This window comes from Carettochelys insculpta, chromosome 14 (genome assembly GCF_033958435.1).
Source record: "Carettochelys insculpta isolate YL-2023 chromosome 14, ASM3395843v1, whole genome shotgun sequence".
NCBI classification, from domain to species: domain Eukaryota; kingdom Metazoa; phylum Chordata; order Testudines; family Carettochelyidae; genus Carettochelys; species Carettochelys insculpta.
The window spans coordinates 3462071-3478149 of NC_134150.1; the positions used below are offsets into that span (position 1 = coordinate 3462071).

The 16079-nt window shown below is 44.7% G+C and overlaps 1 protein-coding gene across 11 annotated transcripts in view; it reads right to left on the reverse strand.

The window, feature by feature from the left end:
* Positions 1–6175: 6175 nt before the first annotated feature.
* The window catches only part of LOC142020639 (diacylglycerol O-acyltransferase 1-like), a 45565-nt gene continuing 35661 nt past the window's right edge, over positions 6176–16079 (reverse strand). For all 11 annotated transcript variants that reach the window (XM_075008693.1, XM_075008691.1, XM_075008697.1 and 8 more), the window contains 4 exons: positions 14003–14068; positions 11801–11888; positions 7888–7950; positions 6176–6711 (listed from right to left, as the gene is read on the reverse strand). In XM_075008693.1, coding sequence (XP_074864794.1) covers positions 6544–6711; positions 7888–7950; positions 11801–11888; positions 14003–14068 — 385 coding nt within the window. In that variant the 3' untranslated portion in view covers positions 6176–6543. The remainder of the gene's footprint in view (positions 6712–7887; positions 7951–11800; positions 11889–14002; positions 14069–16079) is intronic.

Sequence of the window (16079 nt, forward strand, 5' to 3'; positions counted from 1 at the left end):
ATCGCCCCTCAATCGCCTCTTTTCCAGACTGAAAAGTCCCAGTCTCTCTAGCCTCTCCCCATATGGGACCCGTTCCAAACCCCAAATCATCTTAGTCGCCCTTTTCTGAACCTTTTGTAATGCCAATATATCTTTTTTGAGGTGAGGAGACCACATCTGCACACAGTACTCAAGATGTGGGCGTACCATAGTTTTATATAGGGGAAGTCTGATATCTTTTGTCTTATTATCGATCCCTTTTTTAATAATTCCTAACATCCTATTTGCTTTATTAACTGCCGCTGCACACTGCGTGGATGTCTTCAGAGAACTATCCACTATAACTCCAAGATCCCTTTCCTGATCTGTTGTAGCTAAATTTGACCCCATCATGTTGTACGTGTAATTTGGGTTATTTTTTCCAATGTGCATTACCTTACACTTACCCACATTAAATTTCATTTGCCATTTTGCTGCCCAATCACTCAGTTTGCTGAGATCTTTTTGTAGTTCTTCACAATCCCTTTTGGTTTTGACTGTCCTGAACAACTTGGTGTCATCTGCAAACTTTGCCACCTCACTGCTTACCTCATTTTCTAGATCACTGATGAACAAGTTGAACAGGATCGGTCCCAGGACTGACGCCTGGGGAACACCACTAGTTACCCCCCTCCATTGTGAAAATTTACCATTTATTCCAACCCTTTGTTTTCTGTCTTTTAACCAATTCCCGATCCATGAAAGGATCTTTCCTCCTATCCCATGACCGCCTAATTTACATAAAAGCCTTTGGTGTGGGACCGTGTCAAAGGCTTTCTGGAAATCTAGGTATATTATGTCCACTGGGTGCCCCTTGTCCGCATGTTTATTAACCCCTTCAAAGAATTCTAATAGATTAGTTAGACACGACTTCCCTCTGCAGAAACCATGCTGACTTTTGCCCAACAATAGGTCATCAATGTATTGCAGTTTTCTCAGGAAGTCAGTGGTGTCTCAGAGATAGCTGGGAGTGCTGGTGGCATAGGGTCTAAGGAGAGAGTCCACATAACCAGACAGTCCTTCAGTGAGAGTGCCGATACCCGAGATGGTGGGCCTACCTTCATGCCTCCAGCTTCCATCCCAGACACAGCACACGATCCATTGTCTACAGCCAAGCACTAAGATATAACTGCATTTGCTCCAACCTCTTCGACAGAGACAAACACCTACAGGATCTCTACCAAGCATTCTTGAAACTGCAATACCTACCTGAGGAAATGAAAAAACAGATCAACAGAGCCAGACGTGTGCCACGAAGCCTCTTACTACAGGACAAGCCCATGAGAGAAACCAACAGAACACCACCAGCCATCACCTACAGTCCTCAGTTAAAACCTCTACAGCGCATCATCAGGGATTTACAACCCATCCTGGACAATGATCCCCCACTTTCACAGGCCTTGGGAGGCAGACCAGTCCTTGCCCACAGACAACGTGCCAACCTGAAGCAAATCCTAACCAGCAACGATACACCACAGTCACTCTAACTCAGGGACCCACATGCAACAAACCTCGTTGCCAGCTCTGCCCACATGTCTACACCAGCAACACCATTACAGGACCTAAGCAGATCAGCCACACCATCGTGTGTTCATTCAGCTGCACGGCTACCAATATAATTTATGCCATCATGTGCCAGCAATGCCCCTCTGCTATATACATCGGACAAACTGGACAGTCTCTACATAAAAGAATAAACGCACACAAATCAGATATCAGAAATGGCAATATACAAAAACCTGTAGGAGAGTACTTCAATCTCCCAGGCCACACAGTAGCAGACTTAAAAGTAGGTACCCTACAGCAAAAAAATTTAGGACCAGACTCCAAAGAGAAATTTCTGAGCTACAATTCATCTGCAAATTCGACACCCTCAGCTCAGGCTTAAACAAAGACTGTGAATGGCTGGCTAAATACAAAAGCAGCTTCCCCTCCCTTGGTGTTCACACCTCCAGATCAACTGCTGGTGGTAAGCCTCACCCTTGCTGACTGAGCTAACTTTGTTATCCCCACCCTTGCTCTGGCTTATTTATACCTGGCCCTGGAGATTTCCAAGACCAGCATCTGATGAAGTGAGTCTGTGCTCATGAAAGCTCATGCTCAAAACTTTTCTGTTTGTCTATAAGGTGCCACAGGACCCTTCATTGCTGTTACATGCTGCTCAGTGACTTTCAGTGAGTTTTACAGACAGAAACGTTTGGCCCGCAGGCAAGCCAGGGACTAGCAACGTCCTTAGTTAACTAACTTCAAAAGCAACAAGAAGTCCTGTGGCACCTTATAGACTAACAGATATTTTGGAGCATAAGCTTTTGTGGGCAAAGACCCGCTTCATCAGATGCGTGAGTCAGGGGTGGTTGTTTCAGAGGGGTATTTAAAGAGTGGGGTCCCAGTAATTGGGAGGGCCAGAGCTGACAAGGTCTATTCAGCAAGGTGGAACTGGCCCAGTATCAACAGTACTTATCAAAAGAGGAAAAAAACAAGTCAGATCAGACAGGGGGATGTGAGCCTTTGTCAGAGTCTAATGGGGAGATATTGACGCCCATAGCAGAGAAGCTGGTTTTGTAAGCTGCAAGCCACTCCCAGTTCTGTTTAATCCTCTGTTTAAAATATCTGTTAGTCTATAAGGTGCCACAAGATGACTTGTTGTTCTCGAAGCTACAGACCAACATGGCTACCTCTCTGATAACTTCAAAAGGGAAGCAGCCAGAGATTTTCAAGCAGTCAAGCGTTCCAGGATCCCTGAAGATTCCATAAAAATTTCCTGCCCACTGCTTTTGAGTGGTGTTTTGAATCTAGCCACAATATAAATGGCTGCAGGGAATGCTGTCTGTGGTGGTGATTTTGTGACGTGGACAAATTTACACCAGGAGCTAGACTGAGATGGCAGCCTTATTCCAATGGTTGGCTAAGTGGTCACCAGAAGATACAGGTGGAATCTCTCTAGTTTGGAACTCTCTCATCTAGCAATATCTGTAATCTGGCATGAAGTTCGTTAGCTGGACAACCACTTATCATGGGTGTGGCCAAGTTTCCTGCAGTCCCATAAAGGTTATTTCCAGCCACCAGTCCTGGATCTCAGTGTTCTGCGCTGTTATTTAGTTTTAATTTACCCCAAACATCTTCTGAGGGCCCAGTAAGCAGTGGAAGGGTTGGTAATGTGCTAGACAACATTGACCTCCCATGGCCATTTCTCTCATCTGGCACCAGTCAGGATGAGAGAGGTTTAACCTGTACCAGCTTTCAGTTACTACTGTCTCTGAGATGTGAAAAGTTCCATCTCTCACCACCAATCCTCTGAAGCATCCAGGCCCAGGTTTATTTTTGCTCCGAATACACTGACTGCTCAATGAGAGAAATGGCAGACATGGAAGCCCTGTGGAGAATGCACATTAGCTCATGGATGACTGGAGTGCAAGGACAGGAAGGCCGCAAAAATTTCCCAGCATGTCCCTGTTGACTGACACATTTCTCCCAGCAGAAAACATATGCCGGAAGTATGTCAGACACGCTGAGAGGATGGCATTCATCTTCATGACACTGGGTGACCTTGTAATGAAGAAATGGTGCAGCCCTTAGTGGCCAATGCTTGAGGCAAGTGCAGATATATTTCAGGACAGTTGACACATAGTTGATTTACACAGCTGCCCATCTTTAAAAACTTCCCTGGATGGAAAATCCATCTGTTCTTTTGCCTACTGCTCCTTGTCTCCACGGGTTCTGTGTTGCTCTAAAAAGGTCTCGCAAGTCCCACCCTTCCTATGAGAAAAGAAAACTGTGCGGGGGGGGGAAGGCCAGAGAACAAAGGCTGGTCACAGTGGGGAAAGGTGTGTGGGACAGAGTCACGGTTTCAGCAACTGCAGTGTCCCAAAAGGTCAAACATGCAGCAAGAAGATTTTTCCACATTCTCCCAGAATGTTGCCAGTTATGCTGACACCATCATCAATAGAAACATGGAGATCATGAAAGAGCAGCTGGAATCCCTGAACTTGCAGAAGGGGAGGGGTCAAGATAAGTAGTGGGACTCCTTGGCCTTTGACTCCTTTTAGCCACCCCCTGCCAGAGGTCCTGTTCTGGGTTTGATTCTCTGAGGTGCAAAATTGGTGGAAGTTGATGGGCTTGATCAGCTCTACCTCCCATATATTTTAAGACCCCTGAAAGTGCCTGAAATGTACAAATGGATCATTTTGCACATCTGTATTACCTACAAAAACTATGTAACAACTGTAAAGTGATAGGAGATGGCAAAGTTGCAGCCTCCCATCTTCTCTGGGCCTTTGTGTGCTCACTCTTGTGAAAGAGGCTTCCCTTAAAGGCTGGTGCACTATTGCTGGTACAGACTCCCACCCGCATCCAGGATGCAGTGAGACAGTGCCCAGCCAGGGAGGAAGTGGAGAGACCTTCTGTTTCAGTAACTTCTTCAAACAAATAAATAACTTCTTCAAATGAAGAAGTGGCCTGCATGCCGCACCCCAGCTCTCTGGCTAACCAACATTCACAGTCACTGACTGTTTCTGGGGGGCAGGGTTTAACATACTTGCTGTTACATTGGTTAAAAAGAAACCCGCTAATTGTAATCACTGATTTCCAAGAAATTCCCTTCATCCTTGCCCTTCACCGAGTACCTGGTTTCCCCACACAGATCACTGAGTGCCTGGCTCCCTGCACATCACACATCCCGCACACAATGGGCCTGATCATCCTCTCCTGGCTCTGTGTATTTGGTCCCAAAGAATTTACAGTTTAAGTAAATCTAATCTAAGGCATCTGATGGTTGTCAATGGATGCTTGAAAATCAAGCTGCTGACTTAGGTGCCTACGTAGGCTAATATAGCCTGCGGTTGTACTGAGACCCCAGCCCATCATGCTGACCAATCCTAGCTTGGTTTCCTTGTGCTCTACCCCCTTGTCTCTTGCTGTAGGATGTACACCCCTTAGGACTGGGGCTGTCTTTCTATGCCGCAGGTGCAGCACCCAGAAAAGAGTGATAAACAAACCCGGATTCAAGTGCCTGTTAGTGAAAGTGTTGGCCTTACTATTATGGATACAAAGAATGAAGCCTGTCAGGGTCAGCGTAACTTGGCCTTGTTCAGCAAAGTTCTTAAGAACAAGTTTTAAAGTTCAGCAAGGGCTTAAGTGCTTTCCCAAGCAGGGATGGTTAGTTGCATTGTACTGGCCACCTACTGAGAACAACAGATGCAGCTTATGCTCCAAAATATCTCTTAGTCTCTAAGGTGCCAGAGGACTTCTTGTTCTCAAAGATACAGACTAACACGGCCCTGTCTCTGATACTGGCCACCTACATCATGGGCTCTGTGAAAGCTAACTTATGTCAGGTGATCCTTGTTAAATGCCTGTTGGTAAAACCATCTATTGATCAAAGCATCCTCACAAGCTACATTCAAAGGGATTCTCCCCAGAACACTGCAAGGCACCTCAGTACCTCAGGGCTACTTTCCTGCCAAATGGTAGCTTCCTAGGTCTGCCTCTACCCACTTCACTGCCTCCACATAACAAAAGTCAACTTCTTTGTCGTCAGAATACTGTGGCGGGAGCAATGGTTGGGTAGATCATGGGGACAAGTGTAATGCATATTTCCCCGGCAGCTTGGCCTCTCCCCACACAGGTGTGGCAACAAGAGGCTGCTGCTGCCTGGCCGGCATAAGAAACACATCATCTTAGGAAGACCTGATGCCTTCGGGTCAGGCAGAATGCAGTTAGCCATCCGTTAGCGACTGCAACTCCGCTACTGCAATCCAAAGTTTCCACCCTTCATTCCACTGAGTAGAATAACTACCTGCAAGCAGGCCCGAGAAGTTCTGGGACTACTTGAGGAGCAAGGGAAGTGTTCAGTATGAGTACGGGTGGCAAAGGCAGGCTCAAAATAATTACACTTACTAAACAGCAGTGACTTGGGAGAAAAGAAAGAGAAAGATTTTCATAAACCTTTGATGTTTCCGGCTGCAAATAGAAATGTCTTGGCTTCACCTTCCCATTTCTCTAGCTGCATGAGCCCTACTCCCACGACAACCTTCTGTTTAATTGACATTATCGCCTCATTATTTCCACTCTTCCATTTAAACCTCTGATGGAAAAAGTGAGGAAACCGTATTTGGTTTTACCTGATTCGGAAATTCATTTCGCAGGCAAGATGTTGTCATAAACAGCAGTATTTTAATATGAATTAAGAGATCGGTTACACTGTCTATTTATCTCCAGAGCTGTCAATGGACTTTTCAGGGGCTCTGAGCAGATACTCTGTAGAGTCAGTCCTTCAGGAGCCACAGATCAACTTTCTATGGAAGAGACAAAGGATCAGAAGTGGGGAGGGATCTTCAGCAAGGGGGGAGACCAGCATCCAATTCTCTGTCTCCAGCCTAGTGGTCAGCTGGAGCACTACAAGCATGGGCCACCCCTCCTGTACTAAAGACCAGGTTGGCTTCCATCTAATTCAAGCCAAGTTTCGGAGCCTCTGTCTACATAAAGACAGACAGACAAGGATTGCAAAGGAACTAGGACGGGGGTTGATTAGAAAAAAAATAGTCTCCAGCTTGAATCCTTCCGATGGTGCTGGATGTAATAGTCATGAAAATACAAGAGCATCATGAGGGGAGGACCCAGGACCAGACTGATCCACATGAGGATGTTGCCAAAATTACCACCAAAAAGCTTTTTCATTAGACAAGCCAATGGGACCTGTAGGGAGAAGCAAACACCAGTTACTGCCAATATTCCTCTCAATACAGGTAGTTTTTTGCCATTTCCTCAATGGTACAAGTGCTTTTAACCAGAGAAGAGGTTCAAAATGAATTTACTTTCATTAAACAAAGATTCATTTTATTTCTAACGCCTCACTTTGCCAACCTGCTCTGGGTCTGTGCACAGCATACTAAAACAATTTTAAAATATCATTAAGGAAACCACCTGCAAATAGCTTCAAAACTCAGAAGTCACAAGGAGAAGGAATGGGTCCTACACAGAGAACCAACAGATGTCAAATGATAAGCCACTGGGAGAACAGAAAGGCTTGAAGACATTTTTAAAGATAGGGAGAGATTAAATAAAATTCCAGAGTAGAACAAATTCTGCACCACAGAAGCCATCACAGCAGAAGTTTGTGGGTTACACTGAGGAAATTAATCCTCAAAATTCAAACAAGTTTTAAAACCAGGTGGAGCTATATAATGTAGAACAGGTGTCCTGAATGAGTTTTACTGAACTGTTTACAAGATCATAATAAGGTTTTTATCTTGGATGCTTACCAAGCTTTTCTAAACTGTTCTGGATTACATTACTGCAGAATTTAGTACATTTCTTCTCAGACTGCCAAGGGAACCATCATGATCATCAACAACAGTAAGCTCAGCCCCCGTTGGTATCTGATGCCTCCCTCAATATTACCTTCCATCTTTCCTTGTCCATTGCGGAGTGGCTTGGATTCTGTAGACTAACTCCACACCAATCTATTATATCATATTGCTAATAGTATTACACATTATACCAAAGAACATGGGAAAAAACTGTGAGTGGTTTGTAAGTCAAGACTTCTGGTGTTTGGAAATTTTTGACATAAAAATAAATCTGGGTGTAGGTTTTCTTTGCATTTTTACTGCATTTCAGAATGCAACAGTTTAAAAACATATTGTAGTGTAGCTCCCCTGTGTGAAGCAGACGATGGCAGGGCAATCACAGCCTGCCCAATGCACACCAGAAAGCCTCTGGGCTTAGCTAAGCTTGTACTTGTGGTTTAAACTAAAAATGTTCACGCTTTAGTTATAAAGATCATCTCTAGTTAGCAGCAACTGCACAAACAGCTTGGTAACCACTCCCCTGTTAGACTTCCATTCACTGGCAGTTTCCATCTGACCATACCTGTGCTGCCATAGCAAAAAACATCCAAAACCGGAACATCTTCAGCGGGATGGCAATTAGATACTGAAAAAGACAAAATGAAGGGTCTGAGCTGCACTACCCTGAATGTTACTCCTTCTTCTTTAATGCAGTAACCAGTGGACATGTTAGTGTGAAGGGCCTGATCCTGACATGACTTCAGTAGGATTTTTCCCTGCAGACGGAATAAGGATGATCAATTCTCTTCATAGTCAAAGACTGAAGAAAGGGAGGAAAGCCTCCTAAGGTTCACTGCTCGTAAAGAGCTGCCTGCCTACTGCGCTGGCACAGGACAAGCAGGGTGGGTCAGGACAAGCAGGATTGCTGGCATCAGCCTGAGCTCATAAGAACATAAGAACATAAGAATGGCCATACTGGGTCAGACCAAAGGTCCATCAAGCCCAGCATCCCATCTGCCGACGGTGGCCAATCCCAGGCGCCCCAGAGAAGGAGAACAGAAGACAAGTGATTTATCTCCTGCCATCCATCTCCTGCCCTTGTTATGAAGGCTAGGGCACCATACTTTATCCCTGGCTAATAGCCATTTATGGACCTGACCTGCAAAAATTTATCAAGCTCTTTTTTAAACCCTAATAGAGTCCTGGCCTTCACAGCCGCCTCGGGCAAGGAGTTCCACAGGTTGACTGTGCGCTGTGTGAAGAAAAATTTCCTTTTATTAGTTTTGAACCCACTACCCATCAATTTCATTTGGTGTCCCCTAGTTCTTGTATTATGGGAAAAGGTAAATAATTTTTCTATATTCACTTTCTCCACACCATTCATGATTTTATATACCTCTATCATATCGCCCCTCAATCGCCTCTTTTCCAAACTGAAAAGTCCCAGTCTCTCTAGCCTCTCCCCATATGGGACCCTTTCCAAGCCCCTAATCATCTTAGTCGCCCTTTTCTGAACCTTTTCTAATGCCAATATATCTTTTTTGAGGTGAGGAGACCACATCTGCACGCAGTACTCGAGATGTGGGCGTACCATAGTTTTATATAGGGGAAGTATGATATCTTTTGTCTTATTATCGATCCCTTTTTTAATAATTCCTAACATCCTATTTGCCTTACTAACTGCCGCTGCACACTGCGTGGATGTCTTCAGAGAACTATCCACTATAACTCCAAGATCCCTTTCCTGATCTGTCGTAGCTAAATTTGACCCCATCATGTAGTACGTGTAATTTGGGTTATTTTTTCCAACATGCATTACCTTACACTTACCCACATTAAATTTCATTTGCCATTTTGCTGCCCAATCACTCAGTTTGCTGAGATCTTTTTGTAGTTCTTCACAATCCCTTTTGGTTTTGACTGTCCTGAACAACTTGGTGTCATCTGCAAACTTTGCCACCTCACTGCTTACCTCATTTTCCAGATCATTGATGAACAAGTTGAACAGGATCGGTCCCAGGACTGAGCCCTGGGGAACACCACTAGTTACCCCCCTCCATTGTGAAAATTTACCATTTATTCCCACCCTTTGTTTTCTGTCTTTTAACCAATTCCCGATCCATGAAAGGACCTTTCCTCCTATCCCATGACCACCTAATTTACATAAAAGCCTTTGGTGTGGGACCGTGTCAAAGGCTTTCTGGAAATCTAGGTATATTATGTCCACTGGGTGCCCCTTGTCCGCATGTTTATTAACCCCTTCAAAGAATTCTAATAGATTAGACAGACACGACTTCCCTCTGCAGAAACCATGCTGACTTTTGCCCAACAATTCGTGCTCTTCTATGTGCCTTGCAATTTTACTCTTTACTAGTGTTTCTACTAATTTGCCTGGTACTGATGTTAAACTTATCGGTCTATAATTGCCAGGATCTCCTCTAGAGCCTTTTTTAAATATTGGTGTTATATTGGCCGTCTTCCAGTCATTTGGTACCAAAGTGGATTTAAAGGATAGGTTACAAACCACTGTTAATAACTCCGCAATTTCACATTTGAGTTCTTTCAGAACCCTTGGGTGAATGCCATCTGGTCCTGGGGACTTGTTACTATTCAGCTTATCAATTAATTCCAAAACCTCCTCTAATGTCACTTCAATCTGAGTGAGTTCCTCAGATTTGTCGCCTAAAAAGGCTGGCTCAGATTTAGGAACCTCTGTAACATCTTCAGCCGTGAAGACTGAAGCAAAGAAATCATTTAATCGCTCCGCAATGGCACTGTCTTCCTTGATCGCTCCTTTTATATCTTTATCATCCAAGGGCCCCACTGCTTTTTTAGCAGGCTTCCTGCTTCTAATGTATTTAAAAAACATTTTACTATTGTTTTTTGAATTTTTGGCTAGCTGTTCCTCAAACTCTTTTTTGGCTTTTCTTACTACATTATGACAGTTAATTTGGGAGTGTTTATGTTCCTTTCTATTTTCCTCACTAGGATTTGACTTCCACTTTTTAAAAGCTGCCCTTTTCTCTCTCACTGCCTTTTTAACATGGCTGTTTAGCCATGGTGGTTCTTTGTTAGGTCTCTTACTGTGTTTTTTTATTTGGGGTATACATTTAAGTTGGGCCTCTAGTACGGTGTCTTTAAACAGTTTCCATGCAGCTTCCAGGGATTTTAGTTTAATTACTCTACCTTTTAGTTTCTGTTTAACTAGCTTCCTCATTTTAGTGTAATTCCCCTTTTTGAAATTAAATGCCAGAGTGTTTGACCGCTGCGGTGTTCTTCCCAACACAGGAATATTAAAAGTTATTATATTGTGGTCACTATTTCCAAGCTCATGTTCTAAAGCACAGCCATTTGGACAGCTAACTGCCAAGGGTATACACGGGGAAGCCTCCTTAATCCTCTGGCCTGTCTCTGCACATGGCAGCAGCAGTATGGATTACAAAGGTGCTAGGCTGTTTCTAGCAGGAGGCCTTTCAGCCTTGAACCTAGTGCAAAGCTGGTGTTTCTGGAGTCTAGGGCAGCAAGAACTATTGATGAGAAGTTGTTGTACCAAGCGAGGGCTCCTGCAGTTCCTGGCTCCTTTCCTATGCTGCAACCTGGCCTTGGAGGCAAAAGAGGCTGCAACATGAGGGTTAGGTAACAGGTCATGTAGCCACCCATGGTCTATAGCAATAGGACTGCTCTACCATTCACTGTGCTGCATGAGTCCTGAGGGGCAGATATCTGGATATGCATTTCAGAATTGGGTTAACACTAACAGGGCAGGATTCAGAGTAACTCAGAACTTTGGTCATGAAATATGAAAAGAATGGCATTTCCCAGGGCCCTGTATTTGAATTCAGACCTAAAATGGGGGATTGCCTCAGAGGACTGCTTCAGAAGCTGTGCGGGGTGGGGGCTGCAGGGAATGGGGAAAGCTGCCCAGACCTTCAAATGAAACTGTGTCCCCTCAGCACTCCATGGCTCATCAGTTACTGGTGATGTCCTTTTCAGTGGGAAACAGAGTCCCTTATTCAAGGAGTTAATTTTTCTGGAAAATGATGTAGGCTGGGAAGTTGGCATGTCTGCGCCTGCTCACCTGCCTCAGCAGTACTCTGCTCTGACCACACCCTCTTTTATGTATGAAGTCCTGGGACACTTAAGTGGAATGCGACTCCTGGTACAAATCTGATAGATTCCAGGCGGGTGGATTTTCGTTTACTTCCAGCGCTTAAACCAACTTTCTGTCTAACTTACACTGCCACTTACATTGCTAAAACACTGAGCCACATATGCTGAGTGCTTCTGAGTTAGCACACCCAGGAGACACAGCACAGATTGGGATCCGTAGAAGAGGTTCTTATCACAGAGAAAGAACGAGAATCTTTGTAGATTTCTCATCTTAAATGAGTAATTTGTTAGAAGTCAGTGATAGCCATGTGTGTCATAAGTGGTCTCAGGGCAGTGCACTCTTGCTAGTGCTTAGACCTGTTCAGATCAGCATTATTATGACCTACCTCATAGAAGCATGCAGACAGTAGGAATACTGTCATTCGGGCCTGCCACTTGTCATAGCCATGATGCAGCAAGGGCCTGTATATGTGTCTACATACACAGGGCAAAAGAATTGTACACAAAAGAGTTACTTGCATTGCTTCCTGATGCAGTCAGTCATCAATATCAGCATTAGTCCTACAGAGCTAGATACCTATCTTGTACCAAAGTAACGGCACTGAATTCAATTGTGTTATTCCAGATTTACACTAGTAAATATGTGCAGAGTTTGACCCACAGGACATCTATTCTGATTTACAAAAGCACCATTCATTAGTGTCCTGGCCTGCTCTGAGCTCTAGGGAGTGACAGAAGGAGTTAGGTGGAAGGGTAATTGCATGGATCTGGCTGAGAGATATGTTACTAGGACAGTAAGCTGCAACTTCCATAAACTCTCCTGTTTCTGTAAGCTTCCACACAGATCTCAGTAGATTACTCGTTCTTCCATATCTTTTAGTGAACTTGCATCAAACACATAAAAAGAGCCAAGATTTTCAAAAAAAACGGGCTATTCCTGTTGCTTCCAAGTTTGGATGTAAGATACTGAAAGTGAATGGCCTGGTCTGATTTTCAGAAGTGCTGAGCAACAGTAGCTTCCACTGAAGTCAGCTGAATCAAAAGCAGGCTTTGACTCCCCTTTGGGAAAATCTTGGCCATAGATTTACCTATGCTTATACCCTGGCCCTGCTTCTTGCACAGTAACCTGCAGTGTTAAGGAGGTCAGGGTGTATGATTCTCTTCACTGTTGGGGTTAGAAAGATCATACAGTGTTTCAGGCTGACTACCCTGCTACTACGGCTGAGGAAGCACTGGAACATAGCGACAAGGAATTCTCTCAAGTCATGTCCAGGTGACTTTGTTGGGAGCAGGAGTCATTTCTGTACAGGTCCCAAACACTTCAGGCTCCCACTGGAGTAACAGGTACATATGTACCCTTCCAAAATTCAAGAGGCTTTTAGGCTGGAGAACATAGCTACCTGTTCAGCCTTTACAACCTGCACTTGAAGGTACTATGAGAGCTACCAGATTCAACAGAACGGATGGATATGCAGACTGTTTAGGGTGCAGAATCAGGGGTCGGATAGCTGTGCTGCATTCTGGGGAATCTCAGTGCTAAGAATCTTTTCTCCCACCTGCTCTTGCAGCCTCAATACTCCATGAAGCCAACATGCTCCATTAACCCAGGGGAAGGTGACTGGGGTATCTATATAAAGGTAGTTCTGCCATGCTGCATCTCCTCTGCCCCATCCCTGACCACCTTCTACACACTAGAGTGAAGCAAACTCTCAGACAGCAGAGGTCTGTGCTGCAAGAGCTCCACATTCTCTAATGAGAGGGATGTTCCTAAACACAACTGCACAGGTCAGAACCTCCTGCAACTGCAGAGGGGACAGGACTCAGTCTACGGGCTTGCTACATTATTCCTGAAGATCTCATGATCAGTAGCACATGCTAGGTTCTTAGAGCTACTTTAAAGCATTTAACAAAACCGTTACATTTTCTCCATCGCCTGGCTATTCCTCCATGACCACCTGAACCTTGAAGCTCACTCCTTCATTATGACTGAATGTCAAGGCTTAATTGCAATGCCTCAGAGTTAATTGTCCATCCAAGACAACTACTGGGCCGTGTCTACACTAGCCCACATCTTGGAAATGGCCGTGGAAATGGCCATGTTGAAGATTACTAATGAGGCGCTGAAGTGCATATTCAGTGTCTCATTAGCATGCTGCTGGCTGCGGCTCTTCAAAATTGCTGCTTTTCGCTGCAGCGCAGCTCATCTAGACAGGGGTCCTTTTCAAAAAGACCCCGCCAACTTCGAAACCCCCTTATTCCTATCTGCTGATAGGAACAAGGGGATTTCGAAGAGGACCCCTGTCTGGATGAGCCGCGCTGCAGCGAAAAGCGGCAATTTCGAAGAGCTGCAGCCGGCGGCATGCTAATGAGGCACTGAATATGCACTTCAGCACCTCATTAGTAATCTTCAAAATGGCCATTTGCATGGCCATTTCCAAGATTTGGGTGCTGGCAAATAGACCCATTTATGGTGATATAACCCTTCACGAAGAAAATCTATTATTATTATTATTGGTTCCCAGCAGCAATACTTCATGTCCTCAATGAAACTGAATCTTAATTGCAAAGCGCAAAACTCATTTTTGTACCTGTCTAGCCACTTGTGGGCTGGGATGTTCCATCTGGACCAGAACTGTAAGACTGAGTCTGCATTCCTACAAGAACAGAACAAGTAAGGGGATGTTTCGTATGACACAGAAGGAGCAGCACACACCTATTCTACCAGATATGCATTTTCCAGCACCAATGTTGGTTCACCAAAGATCGAAATGTGTCCCAGTCAACATGCTGATTACAGCTCCATTTCCCAAGGCACTACTAAAATAACATTAGGAGAGCGGCTTTGGTATTCTCTGTAATACAAATCCTGGAGTCAGAAATAAATGCAGTGGAAGGTTTAAAAAATTCAAGTGTACCCTGGTGTACTGTACCATTTACTCACACATGGAACTTCTCTGCTGTTGATTTGCATGCATATACCCTGCCAGCGGTAGGTCCATCATTTTATCAGATCTAGCACTTGGGAGCCAATTACCTCAACTTAATGAACACACATGATGAAACCACAAAGCACTGTATATGATACAGATAAGGTTTCCTGCAATACCCTTGAAATACTTTATTGTACTACACTTATATGTTATTGTGGGCTGGGCTTTTATGTAGAGTCTCTAGGGGGAAGATGTGACACATGTGAGACCTTAGAGTTCTCAATATTAGACTGGAAATGAACCAGACACATATGGACTTTTGGGACAATAAAAGCGAAGTGGATTTCCCTTACCCATAGGGCAGGGGCGAGGCGTGTGGAGCCCCGAGCCTTGGGGGCCGGAATCAGGCAACCTGGGGGCGGATTGGGCTTTGCCTGGCTGGGGCAGGAAGTGGCTCAGCTGCCACTCCCCTCCTCCCCCAACTAAGGGAATGGCAGCATAGCGCAGCCTGGAGATGGTTCCTCTGATGCTCTGATTGGTCACAATTCTGGCCAATCAGAATAGTGGGGCAGACAAGCCTCTCCAGGGAGCTTCTCTCCAGACTGCTGTTCCCCAGATGGGGGACGGGATGGCAGCAGTGATGGCATACCCAAAATGCCCATCCCCACCCTGCTCCTGCACCATCCTCCCAACCAGACCCCTGAGCCTGATCCTGCACGTCCTCCTGCCCAGACCTCCCCCCAGCCTCCTGCACACCCCTGCTACCCAGACCCCCATGTCCACCCTGCTCAAATTTCCAGAAGGTTTGTAGAAACTTAAATTTGAATTCATAAGAATTAGGTTAAAATTTGAATTTACTAAATGTCAAATTTATCTCATAGTGTAGAAGCAGCCTCATTTCTAGTTCTTGGTCTAAGACAGATGAACTCATTTCCATTGAAAAACCCAGTTGTGCATTTGAATTACTGAAACCCACCAGAACCCTACACAAGAGGTGGGAGTGATCTTTGGTAAGCTTTCTACCACAAGTGAAGGTTCTTTTATTATTTTAATCTGGTTTCTTTGTAAAGCTTTTACCTGAAGAATAAATGTGCTTGCTTAGGGAACTAGGTGAGTAATCTGAAACCGCAGGTTATACACCAGTAACAGTCCTCAGAGAGACAGCCAAAAATAGGCACTGGCCTTTTAGGCAGTCTGGCTTTTTGGATATCACAGGAAAAGCCAGAGAGCTGTGCAGCCTTGAAATACCTAGCCAGAAGGGAGTAAGGCATAGGTCTCTGCCCACGGAGGTGATGGCTGGAAGTAGGAAGCCTGATGTGAGTTCCCCATGCTTGACCATGGAGGGGAACTACAAGCACAGTTGCTTTGACCTGTGACAATGAGTTTAAAGTTTTAGGTCTCTCATGGACAATGAAACTGTTATCAGACATAAATGTAGAAAGGGAAGACTAAGGCATCAGGTACTGAAATATGCAGAGAGGGGAGAGCTCCAAAAGCCAGTGGTTTTTGATTTCAGCAAAATTCAATATCTAAAAAAGCTGCAGAGGTTAGCGTGCCTCCAACAGATATTCTGAAGGATGACTGAGAGTGGCAAGATCGCTCAACTTGTATCACATACACCTGATCAGCATCAATACTTTATACATACTGTGCGGATGCTGCAGAGCATAATATCACTTAAAACTTTTCAGTGTTACTAATTTAACTGGCAGCCATTCCTGTTTTCCCTCTTACA